Source organism: Aquarana catesbeiana, linkage group LG03, assembly GCF_042186555.1.
Source record: "Aquarana catesbeiana isolate 2022-GZ linkage group LG03, ASM4218655v1, whole genome shotgun sequence".
NCBI classification, from domain to species: domain Eukaryota; kingdom Metazoa; phylum Chordata; class Amphibia; order Anura; family Ranidae; genus Aquarana; species Aquarana catesbeiana.
The window spans coordinates 54,896,907-54,920,987 of NC_133326.1; the positions used below are offsets into that span (position 1 = coordinate 54,896,907).

Here is a 24,081-nt window from a genome sequence, read left to right on the forward strand (position 1 = left end):
TAGGGGGGGGGGGGTGACAGCATGTTTTACCGCAGCAGATGACGCCAATCCTTGTGACGCCGCTGCTTGAGACCTGAAAATTATTCCAAGGGTTTCTCTGTGTTGAAAACGACGAGGTCAGGTCGGAGGTGGAAGTGGGTGTCTTCTAAAATGAAGTGCCCTAGGTACTCTTCCAGTGGCGGCCCGTGCACTGTGGGTGCATGGGCGCCGCCCCCCATTCATGAGCCTGGCCCCTTTCAGGACGCTGGACGCATGGATTCCTATGGTGGGGGCGGGAGGGGGTGCTACATTTTGAAGCACCTGATTAGAGCCAGGGGCTCTAATAGGCTTCAAAATAGAGTGGGCTCAGGGCGCAGAGAGTGCGCCTCGATCCCACCCAATTGTGTGACAATAGCGAATTAATGTTCGCTATTTTCACACTAACCTTTCTCCCCACCAATCAGGAGGCAGGGCGTCAAACCTGTTTCCTGATTGGCCAAAGCACCAGGCCACCCGATTGGATGCCTGGTGCTTAGGACTCAGCGGAGGAGACACATGCTGGAGCGAAGGTCACACAGTGGCTGCGTATGATGGGCACAAGTGGCTGCATATGATGGGCACAGTGGCTGCATTTGATGGGCACAGGTGGCTGCATTTGATGGGCACAGGTGGCTGCATATGATGGGCACAGTGGCTGCATTTGATGGGCACAAGTGGCTGCATATGATGGGCATAGATGGCTGCATATGATGGGCACAGATGGCTGCATATGATGGGCACAGGTGGCTGCATATGATGGGCACAGTGGCTGCGTTTGATGGGCACAATGGCTGCGTATGATGGGCACAGTGGCTGCATTTGATGGGTGCAATGGCGGCATATGATGGGCACGGTGGCTGCATATGATAAGCACAGTGGCTACGTTTGATGGGCACAATGGCTGCAATTGATCGGCACAGTGAGGCTGCAATTGATGGGGGGGTTCAGTATTTTTCAGTTTGTTTGCGCCCCCCCCAAAGATTTTGAGCACCAGCCGCCACTGTACTCTTCAATGCTGTGAATGTGGATCGCTCTTCAGTGAACACCTAGTGTGAATGAGCCTTTACTCTTTTACAGTTTTGTTTTCTCCAGATTTTCCATCCTTTTGGTGCTGAGACTGCAAAGAGGACGATAAATTCGGATCTACTCTATAAATAAACTAAAAAACCCCAAAAACTTGGCATTAGATCTTCTTTTGGGTAAAGTGTGGCTGACATATGGGGGGGGGCAGAAATAAAAGTTGTGTCCCCCCCAGAATTTCTAGCTAGAACCTGATTGGTTACAAGTTAGCACCTCCACGTTGTAGCCCCGCCCAGTTTGTGAAGTTTTGGTGTGTGTATGGAGGGATGTATGGACAGGACAGTGTATAGTATATAGGAGGATGTATATATAGGAGGATGTATATATAGGTCGGTATAGGAGTATATAGGGGAGCTCAGAGTGGAAGTGAAGTGTATACATTGTATGAGTGTGTCTGCTCTCCTATTGGGCGGAGGACGGGGAGGGGGCGGGCCGGCACACCCTGCTCTCTCTCGGCGCTCGGTCTCCTCTCTTCGCTCTCACTTTCCCTCCTCCGGGCGGAACACAACCGGAGAAGATCGGACCACAAGAAGAAGTCACCATGTCCTCCTCGGATGATGTGGACGGGCTGCTCCGCCCTCACTATGGCTGTAAGTGGCGCTGTCCTGTGCAGTGGCGTTGTATGTTGGGGGGGGGGGTTGGGTGTTGATCTCCCCCCAGGGCTGATCTTCCTGCCACGGAGCCGTCCTGGGTGTGTTGGGGGTGTCGGTGCTGACCTGTATACGTGTATAGGGGGGATTCTGCACTCCTAGGACCATGCATGACAACTTGCTGTAAAACTTTCCATGTGATGATCAGAGGACAGGTCTGGCAGGCTGGGGGAGGGGGGGGGGGGAGGGGGGCTCCTCCTCTGATCAGGGGGTGCTGGGACTTGTAGTCCACCAGATTGACACTTTCCTAAACCTGTCCATTTTATGGAGTCCAAGGTATGTTGGCCATTAGCTGCATCATTTCCTTAGTAATGTGACCGGCGCTGTCACCAGGTGAGCTGACCATATACTATACAATCTGATTGTACAATCTCCAACAACCATGCCATATGGCGGCACATCCAAACAATCTATTCCATTAGATCCAGGCAGGGCCCGGCACCATGTAGTTGTTCGGGATGAACTCAGGTTTGGACTGAACCTGGATGGATAGAAGTTGGCACTGCCACCCAATCAACTGTGGCCAAGTTTGCATCTGTATGTACACAAAGGGGCGGGGCTCAGAGCAGTGACAGCTTCCTGGTGGGATCATTCAGGTGGGTTCAGACAAGGATCAGATCACACCTGAGCTCATCCCTAATATGGATGATCTTGGGTTTGGACCAATCCCAGGAAAGAAGCAGTCATTTTTGACCAATTGGCTATGGCCAGGGCATTCCCCACCCCAAAGCTGCATGTACACAAAGGGGCGGAGATGTGCATGACATTAACTTACTATGGCCATGTGGTCAATGTCATTGACCTAATGTGGCCATATTAGGGCTATAATGTCATGAGCAGCCCCGCCCCTTTGTGTACATGCAGCTGTGGGGTGGGGAATGCCCTGGCCATAGCCAATTGGTCAGAAATGACTGCTTTCCTGGGATTGGTCCAAACCCAAGCTCATCCCTAGTTTGAGCCCACCTGAGGGATCCTGCCAGAAGTCTGGTACTGGGCCTATATATATATATATATATATATATATATATAATCTCAGATATTTATGATTGGCTCAGTACAGGTGACATCTTTCTGTTTGGATCATTCGTGGGTTTGGACTAGGATTCAAATTGTTATTGCTGCCCAATCATCTGTGGCCAGAGAATCTCCCACCCTGCAGCTGCACAAAGGGGTGGGGGATTCTCATGACATCGTTGACCTTATATGGTCACATTAGGTTAATGACACTGGCCACATGGCCATATAAGGTCAATAATGTCATGCACATTCCCACCCCTTTGTACATGTGCAGCTGCGGGGTACGGTGACTGCTTCCTGGCGGGATTGCTCATGTAGTTTTGGACTAAGGCCCCATACACACTATTCGCTTTTCTGCAGATTTACCAAAACCATGTAGTGCAAGGGCCTGCCTGATTGCATACAAATTGTAACAATTAAGGTTTGACCTCATATTATATGTTTTTGGTAAATCTGAGGACAAAAATCTGCAGAAAATCTAATAGTGTGTATGAGGCTTAAGATCTGAACATGCCTGAGGTAATCCCTATCTACCAACAGCTATGTAGTGCAAGGGCCTTTCTGATTGGATGCAAATGGAATGCATTGTTTGGGTGTGTCCCCATATTACCATATTACCTAGTTTTGCTAAATCTAAAGGAGATTGTATAGTTAGTATATGGCTTGCCTTAGGAGGCAATGATGATGATTTAGGACCCTCGCCCTGTTTTTTTTTTTATATAATTAGTTTCAGCTTTGCAAGTTTTAGGTGGTCAGCGGGGGAATCCTTCATGTTCCTCTTGCAAAGGCTGACCCTATTGATAAGCACGTACGCTTCCTGTACCTGGAAATAGCGTTTCCTTTTTTTTTTTTTTTTTTAATGTCATCATTATGTTTGCAATGTGCAGAGTATACTGCTGCCTGTCCAAAAAACTCCTAGGTAGGTGCCCCCCTGCCCTCACCCTGCCTATATGGCAGGACATGGTAGATGTTGGGTGTGTGCCCTCAGCTTCAGAGGAAGGAGTGCTCTGGCTCATTTGAAACCCCTTGCATGTGCAGTTCTCTTACTGAGCTGCGCTCAGCATTGTGCGTCAGAGGGAGAGAGCGCAGTGCGCATGCAGAGAATTGGAATGAGCCTGAGCGCTTGTTTCTTAGAAACTGGGGGGTGTGTGCGCCCAGCATGCACTGCGTCTTGCCATCTATTTGAGGGTCGCCTACCTAGGAGTTTTTCAGACAGGCCGCACACAGCCTACAGGTGATTTTTAAATGTATTGGAGATGCTGGAATGTTTGGGCAATTTTATTGTGAAGGTGAACTATCCCTTAAGGCTGGGTTCACACATTTCCGGCTGCGGTTTGCAGTCTGGAGTCTGGTGCGTTTCTGTTCACCGGTTCGGGGTGAATTTTTCCCTGAATTCGCACCTGACCTGACCCAAAAATGCACAGGATTCTTTTTCAAACTGCACCGCAGCCGTTCTGGACATATGTGAACCGGCTCCTTTGAAAGCCGGTCACATTCACATGTTATGCGAATCAGATGCTGTTAAAAATACATCCGATTTGCATATATGTGAACCCAGCCTAAAGGCATGTTTGCACGCTCAGTGTGCAGTTGCTCTTGTATTATGCGTTTGCAGCGTGCGCTTTTAAGGTATCATTTATTTATTTTTTCTTGTTTTACTGTGTTCTGGTATGTTTGTTTAAAACAAATGCAGCATGCTATACTTTTTAAACGCAGATGAGTCGCAATGGTGTAAACTAGGCCCATTGAAATGCATACATTTTTCTTGCCTATGCATTTTTACTGCGTTTTAAAAACACGTTGAACTGCATCTGGTGTAAAGGAGCCCTAAAGTGGGCCATGTGTGTGACAGAGCCCCGCTAACCAGATTCTTCACCCAGCTACTTGCTGTGGTGCTCATGGTGGTAATGGAGGATGATAGGTTATCTATCAATGTAGAGCTGTAATAAAGTTCATATGAAAAATTCCTGGTTTCTGGTACGATTGGTAGTAAAGATCAATAATTCAGGTGTATTTATGCACCTGGGAGCCACAGGTGATGTATATAGCTGCCTATAGAAATCAATGGCTATATACAAACTTATATCGGTACTTCCAGAAACGCATGCATGCAAATGAGCAAAAAATCCTGCACACAGACTGCATACATACATCTGTATGAATAGGCATTGAGAGCCAATTCACACCAGTATGTGGTGCGGGAATCTCGCTTTTCGTGCCCGTTCCCTGTGCCATGCTCAAAACGCACTGCAGTTGTGATCTGCAGCGGGTGTCAGTATTAAGTTAATGACACCCCAAACACAGGTCATAAAAGCAGTGCGTATGCCCGCAGCAGATCGTATGGTACAGAAGTACCATGGGATGCAGTTGCAGTGAGTTTCCAAATCTAGTGCATGCTCTGCTTTTGGTGCAGTGCAACTTTTAGCCCATTCAAAATGAATGGGCTGAAATCGCACCGGACAGAACTGCATGTGAATGGCACAGGAACGTAGAGGTGTAAACCGGCTTCTGGCCCTCATTCACATTGAGCCTAAGTTCACATTGCTGCGGGTTACAAATCGTGCGCGTTCAGCTGAAAGCGCACGATTTCAACCCGGCAATGCAGTCCGAATTCTGGGGCGATCTGTGTGGGTTCCTGCAAAGATGTCTATACAAATTGCCCCCCGAAGTCGCCAAAAGTAGTACTTTTGGGAATTGGTGCAGAGCCGCACTGATTCGCACGGTGCCATTGCCAGCAATAGCCACTGATTTAGCATGTCAAATCGCATTCCAAATCGCTCCAATGTGAACCTGAGCTGAATGCGGCTTTGAAATCATGCAACTTCATCGGAAATTGCATGGTTTCAAAGCCACATGTCAGCGTGACTTGGAAGACATCTGTGCGGCTTCATGCACAGATGTCTATCGAAGTCACACCTGAAATTGCCAAATAGAGTACAGGAACTACTTTTTTAAATTGATGCGGCACCGCAAAGTAGGCGGTGCTCCGATTTGATCAGTGCCATTGCTGACTGTAGGGTGCGACCTGTCAAATCGCATCACAAGTTGCTCCGGTGTGAGCGGGCGGGCTAATGCAAGTACCATTGTATACCCGTGTACAGTCATTGATTTCGATAGGTAACTATATGCTACACCTGTGGCCCCTGAGTGGAGAAAAAAAACCTGGATTTTGCGCCATATGGCCCCAGATTTTTTTATTTTATAATCTGTGAGATCTTCACATCTGTGGCCAGATTTAGCACTTATATGAAATAAGACATCTGTTCAAAGCAAAGTAATATCTGTACTCTCTGTCTGGCTCTGAGTGATGAAATTTTGGCCCAAGTATTGACATTTTGTCTGAAGGATTAGATGTGACTCTATAGGAATGTTGCTATAGTATGTCCATTGAATAGGCCGAGCTGTGTTTATGAGTTATATATACACAGGATGTGTCCTAGAATGGGAAAGTGTCAGATGCTTGTAACTTTTTTTTTTTTTTTTTTTTTTTTTTTTTTTTACAAATGTATACTATATTAAATGTGTTAATTGTTGGAGTGTTATTAAAAGAACCGATCTGACATTTTCAGTTCCCAGAATTGTGACCGAGCTGTCACGGACAGCTCACAATCAAGTACCAACAATTGGGAGCTGGTAGGACAGGCCCCAGATGACTTCAGCACTCTTCAGCCAATCGCAGAGCTAGATAATTGCGAGTCCCTCTTACTATCTCCAGGCATCAGAGGTACAGATCTTCAGTAATGGAGCTGGAGGAAGTATCAATGGACTACAAATGCGGTGATGTCACCACACTTGGGCTCCATTGAGAACTACAGTTCCTCTGCCACGGTGCAAGATGGGGCTTGTCTTTTTTTTTTTTTTTTTCATTCTCTCTGTGATTGAATAACGCTGTTGTATGGGCGGAGCTACGCCAAAATTCTAATTGTAAGTGGGGGGGCGGTGCTATGTACACTGACCATATTTCAAGTAACACCCTAAACATGGAAAGAACATAAAAGTTGGTGTAAAAGATGGACTTCTCATTTAAATAAAAATTGGTGATGTCTTTGAGGCCGGGAGAGCGGTTTACTAGTTCAGTCCTGTATCTAGTCTGGGAGCCTTGAGGCCTGACTACGCTTGTCCTAACCTGTCCCTGCACTATTAAGACTCGCGCTCGCCCTTCCTGCCGGTGATAAAATATTTGGTGTTGGGCAATGAGATTGCTCTGGAAACTTGCAGTCTTCCCGTCTGCTGGGGAGATGTTGAAACGCATGGTTTAGGTTACACCCAGACTGTGGTGGAGGAGTGAGTAGAACGAGGGGTGTGCCACAATGTTACTCGCTCCTCCACCACATATCTCTGCACTGACAATCACTGCTCAGTTTAATGTGGAGGATGTGATCTATGTGGTTTTGGAGCAGAATATTTAGAATTATAAGAAGCCATCTTATTATAGTGATGGAAGTCCTAAAGTGACATTAAGGCTCCGTTCACATATGCTGCGGCCACTGTTCCCAGCATGGGGTCCCGGAGCATCCCTGTTCACCGGTTCAGTTGCGAATCGGGTCCAAATTTTTTTCGTGAATTTGCACCTGAATCAGAACCAAAGATGCACAGGACCCTTTTTAACCACCTCAATACAGGGCACTTACACCCCCTTCCTGCCCAAGCCATTTTTCAGTTTTCAGCGCTGTCGCACTTTGAATGACAATTGCGCGGTCATGTTACACTGCACCTTATTCAAATTTTTATCATTTTTTTCCCCACAAATAGAGCTTTCTTTTGGTGGTATTTGATCACCTCTGCGGTTTTTATTTATTGCGCTATAAACAAAAGAAGAGGGACAATTTTGAAAAAACACAATATTTTTTACTTTTTGCTATAATAAATATCCAATTTTTTTTTTTTTTTAAACAAATTTTTTCCTCAGTTTAGGCCGATACGTATTCTTCTACATATTTTTGGTAAAAAAATTGCGATAAGCGTATATTGATTGGTTTGCGCAAAAGTTATAGCGTCTACAAAATAGGGGATAGATTTATAGCATTTTTATTATTTATTTATTTTTTACTAGTAATGGCGGCGATCTGCAATTTTTATTGTGACTACGATATTGCGGCGGACACATCGGACACTTTTGACACATTTTTGGGACCATTCACATTTATACAGCGATCAATGCTATAAAATTGCATTGATTACTGTGTAAATGTGACTGGCAGGGAAGGGGTTAACACTAGGGGCGCTCGAGGGGTTAATGTATGACCTAAGGAGGTGATTCTAACTGTGGGGGGAGGGGACTGACTGGGGGAGGTGACCGATCGCTGTCCCTATGTACAAGGGACACGCCATCGGTCTCCTCTCTGACAGGACGTGGATCTGTGTTTACATGCACAGATCCACGCTCCTGCTCTGTTACCCGGCAATCGCGGGTGCCCGGCGGACATCGCGGCCGCCGGGCACGCGCACTGGGTCCCGAGTGGCTCGGGAGGGCGAGGACGTCATATGACGTCCTCCCAGAACAACAGAAGCCTCGTCCAGCCGTCATATGACGGTGGGTGGTGGCTTAGTGGTTAAAGGATCACTAAAGATAATTTTTTTTTTTTTAAATAACAAATATGTTATACTTACCTCCACTGTGCAGCTCGTTTGCACAGAGTGGCCCCGAACCTGGTCTTCTGGGGTCCCTCGGCAGCTGTCTCGGCTCCCCCCGCAGGGACTGAACACCTTCATGCGAGCTCCCTCGCATGGTGATGAGTGCTTGCAGGCGCACTCCTGTGATACAGCCGGCGGCCATAGCCGCTCACTGTATCACTCGGCCCCACCCCCCGGCGCGCCGTGTCATTGGATGTGATTGACAGCAGCGCAAGCCAATGGCTGCGCTGCTTTCAATCCATCCACTGTAACCAATCAACGGCCAGGCTGAGCGGCGAAGAGGATGTCGGGGGCGTGCGTGGGACTTTCGAGGGGTCAGGTAAGGTATTGTCGGATGTTTGGTGCAGTGGGTAGCACTTTCGCCTAGCAGTAAGAAGGGTCGCTGGTTCGAATCCCAACCACGACACTACCTGCCTGGAGTTTGCATGTTCTCCCTGTGTCTGCGTGGGTTTCCTCCGGGTACTCCGGTTTCCTCCCACACTCCAAAGACATGCTGGTAGGTTAATTGGATCCTGTCTAAAATTGTCCCTAGTATGTATGAATGTGAGTTAGGGACCTTAGATTGTAAGCTCCTTGAGGGTAGGGACTGATGTGAATGTACAATGTATATGTAAAGCGCTGCGTAAATTGACGGCGCTATATAAGTACCTGAAATAAATAAATAAATAATAATAATAAATGTTTTTTCACCTTAATGCATAGAATGCATTAAGGTGAAAAAACTTTTACCTTTACAACCCCTTTAAGTGCGCCTCCCCGGAGCTGTGTGAACCGGTTCCATTGAGAACCCATCACACTCTCTTGTCATGTGAATTCTCCACATCCAATTTGCATATGTGTGAACCTGGCCTTAAGGCTTTTTTTTTTAAATAGCAAATATGTAATACTTACCGTACCTGCTCTGTGCAAAACCATTGGGTCCCCTGTCGGCACTCCTGGCTCCTCCTCTTCAGCCAGTGCCCCCAATAGCAAGCTGCTTGCTCTAGGTGCACTGGTGCGTGCTCGCTCCCAAGCACAGCTCTGTGCGTCCATAGAGCCACGGCTCGACCCCGCCCCCACTCCTTTTTCACTCACTGGCTGTGATAGACAGTAGCAGGAGTAAAAGGCTCCCGCTGCTGTCTCAGCCAATGAGGAATGAGAGACCCGGAAGATGCTCAGCTATCGTGCATATTGCTGGATCGAGTGGGAGCTCAACGAATGGTGTGTTACAACAGTAAAATCGGTGTGTGTATATGCAGTAAAGCATGCTTGTTACATTCACTGTGGAACCTAAGGGGTTAATCCTCTGCATTGTGTAAAAAGACTGTTTGATCCCCCCTTCTTTTACTGTCCCCAATCAATCTCCTGATAGTACAGAGCGTTGGAGGCACTCTGCACATGCTCAGCTTGGTGTGTATTGCATATAGAATGCATGAAGGTAAAAACCTTGAGGCTTTAAAACTACAGTGGAACCTTGGTTTACAAGTAACACGGTTAACGAGCAACTTTTTAAAAAAAAATCTGCCCCGGTTTGCGAGTGTTGTCTCGCAAACCGAGCAGAATTCAAGCTAATGGGGCGTGCAGTACCGCATTAGGCCAGTGGTGCGGGGGCGCCGGGGACACTCGGAACCAATGCTGTATCCTGGCCTAGGCCGACACGGCCCAGGCCTAGGGCAGCACTTTGCAGGGGGGCAGCACAGAAAAAGTCCCCGCCGGCTTGTGCTACACTGCACCAGTCTTATGGGGAGGACTGGGCTTGGATGCAAATTAGTCTAGCGCCCCCATAAAGCGGCCACACTGTTTCTGGTATGCGGGCGGCTGCCATTCCGCAAGTGTGGGGGGCGCTTCTAATTTTGACTGTCCTATCATCCTGGACCACAAACCTTCCTCACTGTGCTATGTTTTCTGCTGCACCATTGGCATTTTTATATCTTCTTAGTCTTCTCTTAAAATTATCAGAAATTTGTGCTTAAAGTAGAAGTATAGGCAACACTTTTTTTTTTTTTTTTTTTTCATTTTGGATAGAGTAAGGGAGGGTTATAACCCCTGTCAGTTTATTTTTTACCATCCCTGTCCCATTGCAGAAATTTCCCTTCACTTCCTGCCCCATAGCCAAACAGGAAGTGAGAGGAAATCTATGCAAATTAAGTAAATCCCCCCCCCCCCAGGCCCTCAGAACTAGTGTCCCCACTCGCAAATTTCAGGGCGGGTCTTAAATAGCAAGGGTTGTGGCCTTGACAGGAAGGGGTGGGTCATATTTAAATTAAGGGGTGAACGAGTTTATTCAGGCCTAGGGCAGCACAAAACCTAAATACACTACTGCTCGGAATGGTTCGGAGCCGTTCGGAAATACTTGGGATCACTCGGAAATACTCCGTTCCCGAGTGTTTCTGAGCCTTTGCAAGTTGAGCCGAGCTGTCCCAGAGTATTTCCGAGGCTCTCTGGCGCCCCCCCCACCTCTTCCCACAAATGGCATTGCATGTAATAGAAGTCAATGCGGAACAAATTGTCTTTGTTTCCATTGACTTCTATGGGGAAACTCGCTTTGATATGCGAGTGCTTTGGATTACAAGCATTCTCCTGGAACGGATTAGGCTCGTAATCCAAGGTTCCACTGTACTTTAAAGCTGAACTCCGGGTATGATTTGTATTGCTTAGTTACCAGCTAGGCACAATATAAGTATCCATATCTCACACCTGATGGCTCTCTGGGGAAGCTGACTATCACTGTAATAGTTGGCACTACCACAGTCATTGCTGCGATCTTCTGTCCTTCTGATTGTCTTGTGCTGAATGGCTGCCCCACTGCACACTGGCCACACTGGTTTGCTCGCTCTGCACTACCGCCAGTTACAGAATGCCTTGTATTATTTCAGTGAATGCAAGGTGTTCTTTGGTTGGACATGGGGGAAAGAAAGGGATGTCCTGTTACGATCCCCACCTCATTTAATCAGAGAATGTCTTGTATTCTTTGAAAAAAATGCAAAGTGTTCTGTGAATTGTGGCACTGCCAAGCATAGCACATTTAGCGCTTGAGCATTCATTTCAATGGCTAGAATAACTAAAAATTTTGGACCATGAATTCAAGTCATGCCCAAATGCTTGATGTGCCAGAAACGCGTCCACGCATTTGAAAAACATGACTTTAGGTGCGATTTTAATGCTGCTTTTCTCCTGTCAGGAGCCAGGCGTTCAGGAGAGCCCCAGTGTGTATGGGGCCTAAGGCTTGAGCTGGGGTTTGGTGTGAAGTTAGCTGTTATTGTTTGGCCAACGAGCTGCCCAAAATTGCACCGGGATGGGGATCTTCGTGACATAATCGACCTAATGTGGCCACGTGGTAGGTACACACATACTCTAGCTGCTGGCTTTTAATAATAGGACACTTACCTGTCCTGGAGTCCAGCGATGTTGGCACTGCAGCTGATGTTTTCATCAGCTGTCGGGTGCTGCCGCCGCCATTGCGGGTAAGGGAACCCGGCAGTGTAGCCTTTCGGCTTCACGCCGGGAACCCTACTGCACATGTGCGAGGCTCCGCTCCTCTTTCCTACTGGCTCGGCGATGGAAGAGGAGGGAGCCCCAGCCGTGACGTCAATAGCTGAGGCTCCTGGAAGTGGGAAAGGATACCTGTCAAAGACGTATCCTGTCCCCCCTCCCCCCCCGAAAGGTGCCAATTGGGGAGGAATCGGATGAGCAGAAGTTCCACTTTTGGGTGGAACTCCAATTTAAGAACTTGAATTCCCCTTCCTGAAAATCCAGAGAATATTAGAATAACCCGGGTGGCTAAATAAAACGGCATATTCCTACAAGACCACATGCCACCGCTTGTTCTGTGCTATGAGACCTGATCTTTGAGGCTTGCAGTTCATTTCAAAAACTGTTTGGATGATCAGTTCTGCGTGGCTCACCGACTGTGGTAGAGCTACTAATCCTGCCAATAGCTGACAAGGCATAGCAGATCCTGAAGTTTCAGCAGAGATGGACCTCCACGTATTTACTAACATGCTAACTCAAAATCCAGAATAAGGAAAGGGATGGTCGTCACTCAGGATGACATCCAGAAAATAGTATTCCTTTTATTGAAAAAAACCTATACAATGGTGTAGAGCAGGGATCCTCAAACTACGGCCCTCCAGCTGTTGCGGAACTACACATCCCATGAATCATTGTAAAACTCTGAAATTCACAGACATGGCTAGACATGATGGGAATTGTAGTTCCTGAACAATTGGAGGGCCGTAGTTTGAAGACCCCTGGTGTAGAGTCAGTCCTTAGTCATGGCTGCTCAAAATAAACTCTAGAAGAATCGACCGCCATAGCTTTAAAACCTTTCAGAAAAGCAAGGTGATAAGTCCTTGAATCTCTAGGCATGGTTCCCATAATTCACTCTGCAAAATGGCTCCCGGCAAAGCTTGTTGGCTGTAACTATGCCTTGACATATTCTTTATCTTTACAACAATATTCTTGTTCTTTGTAGCAACCTGTTATATCCAGTACAGCCTTTCTGCAAGTCTTTAAAAAATGGTCTTTATTATATGTATGTGTCGTGTATATTTACTATACACATGCTATATAAATCACAGAGATTCTTGGTTGTAAATGATGACCGCAACATATTCTAGGACCTTTAAATTGTAGTTTACTATGAGCTGTATCTTACTGAATAGTTGCTTGTAAATTTCAGCTTCTAGGCCTGGTCACCAGATTGCAATTGAATGCCTTACTGAATTAAAGTGGAACTCTGTGGAATGGAAGTGGAATCCTTGCAGTACAAAGGAGGCAAGGGTAATTAAAAAAAGAAAAAACAGTCCTGGAATTCAGCTTTAAGTTTTACAAGTAGGGCTGCAACTAATGATTATTTTCATAATCGATTAATCGGATAAAATCATTAAAAAAAACGTAATGTGCCATTTTTTCGTTTCCTCCCGGGGACACCAATGACGGGGCGCTATTCCTCCCGGGGACACCAATGACGGGGCGCTATTCCTCCCGGGGACACCAATGACGGGGCGCTATTCCTCCCGGGGACACCAATGACGGGGCTCTATTCCTCCCGGGGACACCAATGACGGGGCTCTATTCCTCCCGGGGACACCAATGACGGGGCGCTATTCCTCCCGGGGACACCAATGACACCAATATACTGTTTTTACTGTGTTATTAGCCGCTACCTTTCACAATGAATGAGCAGCTCGGCTTTCCTCGCGGCTTCTCGCCCTCACCTCTCTGTTCCCTTGAGGCAGCGAGCGGGGCTCAGAAGATCAGTGGGGATGACGTCAGCGAGGAGGAGGAGAGGCGCGCGGCGGACGTGCCTGGTCACAGACGGTGGCGCCGAGAACACAGGAGGGAGGATTTATTTAACGGACAGACAGGAGGAAGGTGCGGACCAACTAATCGATAATGAAAATCGTTGACATCGATTTTCATTATCGATAATATCGATTAATCGTTTCAGCCCTAGTCACAGGTCATTACATTCTGTACTTTTATTCATATCACAGGCTTGTGTTATAGCCTGGGGGTCTGAAAGGGTATCTAAACACAAAAAATAAATTACAGTTTGCTAGTCCTTAGATGTGGTGGCTGCATTCGTTTTCATTTTATAGGCTTTGTCCATTTTTTATTTTTACCAGGTGCTCCTGCAAATCACATTTCCCATCCCTTTGTGGCTATGCTCATTTTTTCCCCCGCTGTATCTATGGAGGGGATCATAGCTGGTTCTTAAACATGTTAATTCCCCTGCATGGTGAATTGATGTGATTAGTAGTTTACAAAAGAAAGGTACGATTGTCCCTGTTGTCTTTTCATCCTGCGGGAAGTTCTATACTTGCTGAAAATGTTTCAGCCTGAAAAATAAGTCAAATGCAGCCACCACAGCTAATAACTGATTGACTGCAATATATTATGATTTTTTTTTTAGTTTGGATATACTTTTCAGGAAAATTCAACCTTTGCTTGGATCACCCAGCGAATCCCATATTTCCCAGTTAGTTGATGTTGGTCCGCAGAAGCTCCATGTGTTTTTCCAAAGCTGTGCGATCTGCTTGTCATTAGCATGAGATTTGGTAACATGAAGTCTGGTACTGTTTTGGTACACATTTCAGGATGATGGAAGAATGCTGATTTATGCCTCAGCTGACCATTAAAGTGTTACTAAACCCACAACAGTAAAAATCAGTCTATATATATATATATATATATATATATATATATATATATATGCAGTAAAGAATGCTTGTTATAGTCACTGTGGAACCTAAGGGGTTAATCCTCTGCATTGTGTAAAAAGGCTAATCCTATCTTCTCTGATACTCCCCTTCTTCCAGTGTCCCCAAACCATCTCCTGATAAGACCGACCCTTTGGAGTCACTCTGCACATGTTCAGTTTGGTGTGTATTGCTAGACAGTTTTTATGTTTTCTTGGGAGAGTGCATGTGATCAGCATAAGGCCAATCAGCACTGTCCAAGCAGAGGGTCAGGGTTCTGCAGCCTTATAGGACAGTCAGATGAGAATGAAAACTCATCTTACAAGCTTTAACCAGACACTGATAGAAGTCACAAGACCTCTATATACTGCTGATGAGAAAAGGTATTTAGCAGTTTAATTTTACTAAAATAATTGCATACCAATGACAGGGCGCTTTTCCTCCCGGGGACACCAATGACGGGGCGCTATTCCTCCGGGAATAATGCAATGACCTGTGACTAGGGCTGAAACGATTAATCGATATTATCGATAATGAAAATCGATGTCAACGATTTTCATTATCGATTAGTTGGTCCACACCTTCCTCCTGTCTGTCCGTTAAATAAATCCTCCCTCCTGTGTTCTCAGCGCCACCGTCTGTGACCAGGCACTTCCGCCGCGCGCCTCTCCTCCTCCTCGCTGACGTCATCCCCACTGATCTTCTGAGCCCCGCTCGTTGCCTCAAGGGAACAGAGAGGTGAGGGCGAGACGCCGCGAGGAAAGCCGAGCTGCTCATTCATTGTGAAAGGTAGCGGCTAATAACACAGTAAAAACAGTATATTTTTATGACCAGTACCCCATCCTAACAGTAATCCTGGGGAGGTGGGGGGAGTGCCCCATCATTGGTGTTCCGGGGGGTGGCTGCCTGGAATAGTAGTGCCCCGTCATTGGTGTTCCTGGGAGGGGGGGGGGAGAATAGTGCCCCATTGATGTTTCCATGTTGTGTGTACTGTGGGAGACCAGATATAGTGAATACAGGGTCCTGGGGTTAGGTGTCCTTTTATGAAACTGAGATCAGCGGCGATCCCGAGTCTCACCGCTGATCTCAGCGCTTTACCAGTTTATGAAACTGAGATAATCAGTGGAGAACATGTTCTCCGCTGATTATCTCAGCAGAGTGAGAATTCACAGAAACGGCCAGTTTATGAAGGTGCGATCTCCACACCTCACTGGCGATCTGTGACAGAATTCTCACTTTCTGATTCACCATTTCAGAAGTGGAGAATCAGAGTGAGAAGCCTGAAACTGGCTGATATTCTGGAGAAAGAAAGAAGTCTTTTGACTTCTTTCTTTCACCAAACAGTCAGAGCACACCTTCCCCACCATTACACACCCCAAAACCAGCAGGATAGGAATTTATAGTGTGTGTATATATATATATATATATATATATATATATATATATATATATATATATATATATATATATATATATATATATATATATATATATATATATATATATATATATATATATATATATATATATATATATATATATATATATATATATATACATATACATATACATATACATATATATATATATATATATATATATATATATATATATATATATATATATATATATATATATACACATACATATATATATATATATATATATATATATATATATATATATATATATATATATATATATATATATATATATATATATATATATATATATATATATATATATATATATATATATATAGAGAGAGAGAGAGATAGATATATATATATATATATATATATATATATATATATATATATATATATAGAGAGATATATATATATATATATATATATATATATATATATATAGAGAGAGAGATATATATATATATATATATCTATATATAGAGATAGATAGATAGATAGATAGATATTTTTTTTTTAGATGTTCACGTCTCAGGCTGGGTTCACACTTGTGCGATGCGTGAACCAGCGTGATTCCTGTGCGGGTTTTCACATCGCACCTACATTGACATCTGCGCACCACTGCGGGTGTCAATGTAAAGTTAATGACACCCCCAGATCATTTCACAGATCGCAGTGCGAACTATGTAATGGTGCAGGAATCGGATCGCATGGGTGTTCACACCCATGCGATCCGATTCCAGTGCGGACCAAATAAAGGGTCCTGTACCATTTTGGTGCAAATGCAATATGATTTAGGGCCAGTTCCCACTGCTGCGGTGTCCGAGATCGGATGTGATTCGCACCGCAGTGCAAAATCACATCCGATCTCTGTGCGATGCGATTTCAGCCATACAGATAGTATTGCTAAATTTGCATTGCCCTCAGACCAAACTCTTACAGGACCCTTTTTTTGGTCCACAGCAGAATCGGATTGCATGGGTGTTCACACCCATGCGATTCGATTACTGTCCGAGTTTGCAGATCGCACTGCGATATGCGAACTGATTTGGGGGTGTTAACTTTTAGGCCCAGTTCACACTTGTGCGATGCCGGACATCGCACAGGCATCGCATGTTATTTGCAGCACACTGCCATTCACATTACATGCGATGTCTGTGCGGTGCGATATCAGCTGTACAGATAGTATGGCTGATATCGCACCGCATTCGGTGCAAACACGCACAGAACCCTTTTTTCTGTTCGGACCAGAATCGGATCGCATGTGTGTTCACACATATGCGATCCGATTCATGTCCGAACTGTCAGTTCGCAGTGCGATATGCAAGCTGATCTGGGGGTGTCCTTAACAATGTATTGACACTCCCCAGCGATTCGCATATGGAAGTGTGAACTGACATGCGAGTCGGTGCGATGCGGGAACCCGCAGTGGATTCGCAGTGTTCTCGCATCGCACCAGTTTATCAATTTTTATGTTTATCTATAATGAAATATATTTTATTTTAATTTATTAATAAATATTTATACTTGTATACTTTATTAAAATTATTTTTTAATGATTATAAATGTATTTTGCATTTATATGAATGGTGTATAGCTGCATTACATATGTGCATTACATTCATTTACTATACACCATTCACATTTAAATAGGGACATGTATGATCTTTAAATATTGATAAAAACAATGTTTTTTTTATAATTAGGTTAATGTATATTGTGTAGGGGGGAATTTATCTTTATTATTTTATTAATATGTTGGGGAATAATGTGTGCTGATTTGTGTTAAACTTTTGTATTTTATGGTTCCTCATACTGTAATCCCGCTATATCACACGAGATTACAGTGAGAGGAGCCGTTCTCAGGAGTTCCCGGCGTTTGTAGATCGCTCCTCAACTCAACATGAGAAGCGATCTACACACTTTCATAAACAGGCACTCAGAGGAGAGCGATCTCCTCTGAGAATGCCTGAGAACTGAAAAGCGGTATTTTACCGCACTTTCATAAAAGGACACCTTAATAACACTTTAAACATTCAGTTAAAGAGAAACTTCACTCCCCTTGAGCCCTGTGGTCACTTCCGTTCTGACTTTCTAACATTACTCTATTAATCAGTTTGGCTTATAACCCCAATTCCAAAAAAGTTGGGAAGCCGTGTAAAATCTACATAAAAACAGAATGCAATGATTTGCAAATCACATTATCCTATGTTTTATCACAATAGAAAACATACCAAATGCCTAAAATGAAAAAATTTACTATTTGATGGGGGAAAAAAAATAAGGCCATTCTGTAATTTGATTGCAACAACACATCTCATTGTGAATAAAATATGAGATTTGCAAATCATTGCATTCTGTTTATATGTAGATTTTACACAGTGTCCCAACTTCTTGGGAATTGGGGTTGTATACAGCGTTTGTTGTGGCTATAAAATAATTTTTGAGCCATAATAAAGCCACATGCATTTATTTATTTATTGGCACTATTTGTATGTACAGTTATAAGTTTGCTCTAAAAAGTGTACAAAATGCCAATTTCATACTATGGATGCGATATTGTGGATACAGCGCGCTGGGAAGATGTCCTATTTCTTAGGGTCTTGGCAGGGGATTACACGGCGTTCTTTAATATCTATTGCTGGCAGGAGAGGATTTTCTTAGTTTGTTCCCATATGAGCACATGTTCATCTCACAGTTGGGGAACAAGGTCATAATTGGGAACAGTCCTTTTTTGGAATCCGTTGTTCTGAAGTTACATTAAAAAAATGGCTGTAGGCTGGTATCAAGCAGGAGCTTATAAAAGCTGACATTTTTTTCAAATTAAGGTGGCACTCCGCACTCCAGGCATTTATTAAAGCTGAAGTAGTAGTCTTTCCCAGAATGCAAAGTGTTCTTTTACAGTATAAGGGGTGGATGAATGATGGGATCCACCTCCTCCAATCACAGAATGGTTTGCATTCTAGAAAAGAATACTAGGAGTTCTGTGAAAGGGGGTGGGCGAGCAGCTCCAATGACTTACAATCGCAACCACTGATCGTAACCCCCAAACTGCCGGAAGATCACCGCTGTGGGTATCCGGCGTTGGAAGAGGGAAGATTTCTATGATGAGCAGCAGCCAGCTGGATGTTGGACACCCTTCATTAGGGGTAACTCATGTCCATGGTGCCATATCCACTAAAAAATTTATTTTTTTACTAAAGTTCAGCTTTAAAATTTAGTTTTGGATAAAGTTGGAGAGGGATAGACTCCTTGTTTCCTTCTCTTGGAGATTTATCTGAACTTCCTTAAAGCGGTGTTCCGCCCCCCCCAAAAAAAATTAAAAGCCAGCAACTACACATACTGCAGCTGCTGGCTTTTAATAATAGGACACTTACCTGTCCTGGGGTCCAGCGATGTCGGCACCGCAGCTGTTGTTTCCATCATCTGTCGGGGTACTGCCGCCGCCTCTGCAGGTAAGGGTACCCGGCAGTGTAGCCTTACAGCTTCACGCCAGGAACACTACTGCGCATGCGCGTGGTGAGGCTCATCTCTCCTACTGGCCCGGCGACAGGGAGAGGAGGAGAGAGCCCCGTGGTGATGTCACGGGCCGCGGCCCGGACTCCCGGAAGCGGGAACAGGATCCCTGTCAAAGACAGGGATCCTGTCCCCTCTGCCCCCGAAAGGTGGCAATTGTGGCATCGGAAGAGGAGAGACAAATGAGCAGAAGTTCCACTTTTGGGTGGAACTCCACTTTAAAGTGGTTGTAAAGGCTGATGATGGTTTTTTTTTTTTTTTTTTTTAACTTTTTATTGCATTCTCTGCATTAGGATAGAAAACCTTTTGCATGCAGCCCAATCCACTCCCCCAATTATACTTACCTGAGCCAGATCTCAATCCAGCGATGTGCATGAGAGCAGCAGCTCTCTCCCTCCTCATTGGCTCAAATACAGCAGCTTCCGCTGCTGTCAATCACAGCCAGTGTGGAAGGCGGGGCCTTGCCCTGCTCTGTGTGTCTCTATGGACACACTGAGCCGTCTCGAGAGCGAGCCTGCACAAGTGTCCCCATGGCAAACGGATTGCTATGGTGGGCACTCGGCAGGGGTAAGAGCTAGGAGCACTGGCGAGGCACCCGAGAAGAGGAGGATCAGGGCTGCACAGAACAGATAAGTATGACATTATGACATGCTTGTTTAAAAAAAAAAAGCGATAGGTTTACAATCGCGTTAAAAAAAATGTTCTGCTTTGTAAATGCTGTCATTAAGCCTGGGCATACACTGATAGCAAAAAAAAAAAAAATAAGAGGGTTTGTTCACATGAGTGGTCAGGGATAATCAAAGCAGATGATTGAGCCACGGTCTCACCGGTCGTCCACCTAAAAGGCGGCCCTGCAGGAGCTCTGGGCTGTACACGTAGCACAATACTTCTCTGCCGTTGGGAAAATTAAACTACATGTCGCATTCTGTGGGCAGTACTGTCGCCGAATGCAACCTATTTAAGTGTATGGGGCAGCACTGCAACTGCGTGCAATGCTTGTGGTTGCAGGGTGGTGGTTTAACATTTTGAGGATTAAAGTAGGTGGGCCGGAGGAAACATATCTCCTCGCTGCCTGTCAAATGTCCTCTGAAAAGTGACGCACTGTGGATCGCTTATCAGAAGGGCAGCAAGGGCAATCGTATGTGAGGTGTGCCCTATCAGATTGCTCAAGCCAGACTCTAGTCTACAGTGTGGATGGATGAATCCCCCTGCTAGGCGATTGTATTGTGACAGCCACCACAGGCGAATGTGAGACTGCTTGTGATTGGATGCAGGCGCTGGTCAGCTGATGATTTTTATTCCCAATTCCTTTGATTTAACAATTGAAGGATGTTGGCTCAAAGGGGGCCGACAGGGTGACCTACAAAGTGAATTTGCACAGTGTATGGCCGTCTTAAATTGATACTAAAGGATAACATTTTTGATTAAAATAAAAAAAGATGTTGTATTTTAGCTAGTCTGTAAAATGATATTGCACAGAAAGGTCCCTCACCTCCTCTTCTGGCAGTCCCCCACCGACGCTGTCCGCTCCTCCCTCCAGAGTGCATCCTTGGCAAGCTATGTGCTCAGGAGGCATTGGTGTGCATGTGCTGTCGAACCGGGCTGTGTGCATTTATAGACGCACACAGTGCTTTAAGCCACGCCCCCCTGCTCCCTCGTCACAGGAGTTTAACTGACAGCAGCAGGTGCCTATGACTTCTGCCGCTCTGTGTCTACTGTAAGACCAGGAAGTGAAAGGTGCTGCAAACGAGACGGCTCTGGAACGGCTCTCCCAGGTCTCTCTCTCCTCATTGGCTCACACAGCAGCGGGAGCCAATGAGGAGGAGGGGGCGAGCCACGGTCTGTGTGTGTGAATGGACCAGCACGGTTTGGGAGCGAGCCTGCTCAAGTGCCCTCATAGCAAGAGACTTGCCATTGGGGGAACTCTGCAGGGGGGGGTGTCAAGGAGTCAGAACCGCAAGAGGGGGACCCAAAAAAGGAGAGGACCGAGGCTGCTTTGTGCAAAACCATTTTTTTTTTTTTTTAATGACAACCTTTAGAATCACTTTAATGCTGGGAATGCATTAAGGTAAAAAAAATGGTTTGACTTTAGAACGTGTTCTCAGTAGCAGACCTCCCCTCACCCCTTTTTCCAATGATGGCAGGTAATAATGGAGGAGGGGTATAACCTTTTACTGTAGATGGGGATAGCAATACAATTTGGCAAAGGTCCTAATCCTTCCTTCCTCTTCTAACCAAACCAGGAACAAAACGTTTTTTGCTGGAGCTTCCCTCGAAGCATTGTGCAATATTTTTGCTAAAGCTGAGAATTTCTACATCAATGTGGAGAAATGCTGTGCACGGTACAGAGCGCCATAGACATTGCACAGTTGTTGCAAGTTTACACCTCTCGGTGGTGGTAGAAGAGGTATTGGCTTGCAATGCATTTAACCACTTCTGGACCGCCGCACGCCGATATATGTTCTGACTTTGAAGAGGAAGAGGAATATCATTGGTAAGGCAGCAGCTAGCTGCCATAACCCCGGTATCCTCTTCTTCAGCCGGCGGTCCGGTTTCCAATAATAGTGGACTCTGCGGCGGATTCGCTTCGGTGCCCTCTGCCGCTTACCTGAGCCGTCGGCAGCAGTGGAGGCAATAGGGTCCTTCTGCTGGCTGGGTATGGAGACGAGTGAGAGGAAGATGGCCCCCACCTGTCTCCATGCCATTGCAGGGCGGAAACAACGTCAAAACGTCACTTCCGCCCATAGCTCTTAGGCCCCTTTCACACGTGCGGACCGTATGTCCGTATTTCATCCATCCGTTTTCGAATGAAATACGGACACGCATGCATACCTATGGGATAGCGGGTGTCAGCGGATGAACATCCGCTGACACCCGATATCATCCGGCCCCGATATTGTCTGATTCTGCAGACGGAAGAAAATCCTATTTTTCTCTGCAGAGCGGATCGGATGAACATGAAAAGACGGTCCGTGCTCATCCGATCCCCCATAGGGGAGAGCGGAGATCTGACAGGGCGGTCCCTGCACAGTCAGATCTCCGCTCTTTTTGACCCCAGATCTCATATTTAAGAGGTCCCGTCATGCTTTTTTTCTATTACAAGGGATGTTTAAAAATAAAAAATATAAGGTAAAATAAAAACAAAACATTTAAGTGCGCTCCGTTCCGCTGAGCTTGCGTGCAAAAAGAAGCTAACGCATACATGAGCAGCACCCGCATATGAAAACGATATTCAAACCACACATGTGAGGTATCGCCGTGATCGGTAGCGTGAGAGCAATAATTCTAGCTATAGACCTCCTCTGTAACTCAAAACATGCAACCTGTAGAATTTTTTTAAATGTCACCTATGGAGATTTTTAAGGGTAAAAGTTTGTCGCCATTCCACGACCGGGCGCAATTTTGAAGCGTGATATGTTGGGTATCAATTTACTCGGCGTAACATTATCTTTCACAATATAAGAAAAAATTCGGCTAACCTTACTGTTGTCTTATTTTTTAATTAATGAATTATTTTTTTTTCCAAAAAAAGTGCACTTGTTATGCCCCGTACACACGGTCGGACATTGATCGGACATTCCGACAACAAAATCCATGGATTTTTTCCGACAGATGTTGGCTCAAACTTGTCTTGCATACACACGGTCACACAAAGTTGTCGGAAAATCCGATCATTCTGAACGCGGTGACGTAAAACACATATGTCGGGACTATAAATGGGGCAGTGGCCAATAGCTTTCGTCTCTTAATTTATTCTGAGCATGCGTGGCACTTCGTGTGTACACAAATCCGACACACAATCGGAATTTCCAACAACGGATTTTGTTGTTGGAAAATTTTATAGCCTGCTCTCAAACTTTGTGTGTCGGAAATTCCTATGGAAAATGTGTGATGGAGCCTACACACGGTCGGAATTTCCGACAACAAGGTCCTATCACACATTTTCCATCAGAAAATCCTATTGTGTGTACAGGGCAAAAGACCGCTGCGCAAATACAGTGTAACAGCAAGTATTGCAGCGACCGCCATTTTATCCTCTAGGGCAGTGATGGCGAACCTTGGTACTCCAGATGTTTTGGAACTACATTTCCCATGGTGCTCATGCACTCTGCAGTGTAGGTGAGCATCATGGGAAATGTAGGTCCAAAACATCTGGGGTGCCAACGTTTGCTATCACTGCTCTAGGGTGTTAGAAAAAATAAATATAGGTATAATGTTTGGGGAGTTCTAAGTAATTTTCTAGCAAAAAAACGTTTTTTAACTCGTAAACAACAAATCTCAGAAAGAGGCTCGGTCCTTAAGTGGTTAAGAAAAACATCTGTTTAGGAATACTAGACAGCGCTTCAAGCCCTGGTTCACACAATGGGATTTTACACAATGGTGAATTTCAGATCACACGGAATCACAGGACAGGGGAAATAACATTGGTTCCTATAGAGCCGGTTTACATCAATGCAGTGCAGCTGCGATCTGACTTTGGGAAGGAGTCCTGTCCTTCTTTGGTGCGATGCAATGCGTTTCTGTGGTCCAGAGACTTCAATGGAAACTCTTTCAAAT

The 24,081-nt window shown here is 45.2% G+C and overlaps 1 protein-coding gene across 1 annotated transcript in view; it reads left to right on the forward strand.

The window, feature by feature from the left end:
- Nucleotides 1-1,500: 1,500 nt before the first annotated feature.
- Nucleotides 1,501-24,081, forward strand: part of IQGAP1 (IQ motif containing GTPase activating protein 1) — a 256,627-nt gene continuing 234,046 nt past the window's right edge. The window contains exon 1 of the mRNA XM_073618560.1: nt 1,501-1,688. Within this exon, the coding sequence (XP_073474661.1) occupies nt 1,640-1,688 (49 nt within the window). The 5' untranslated portion in view covers nt 1,501-1,639. The remainder of the gene's footprint in view (nt 1,689-24,081) is intronic.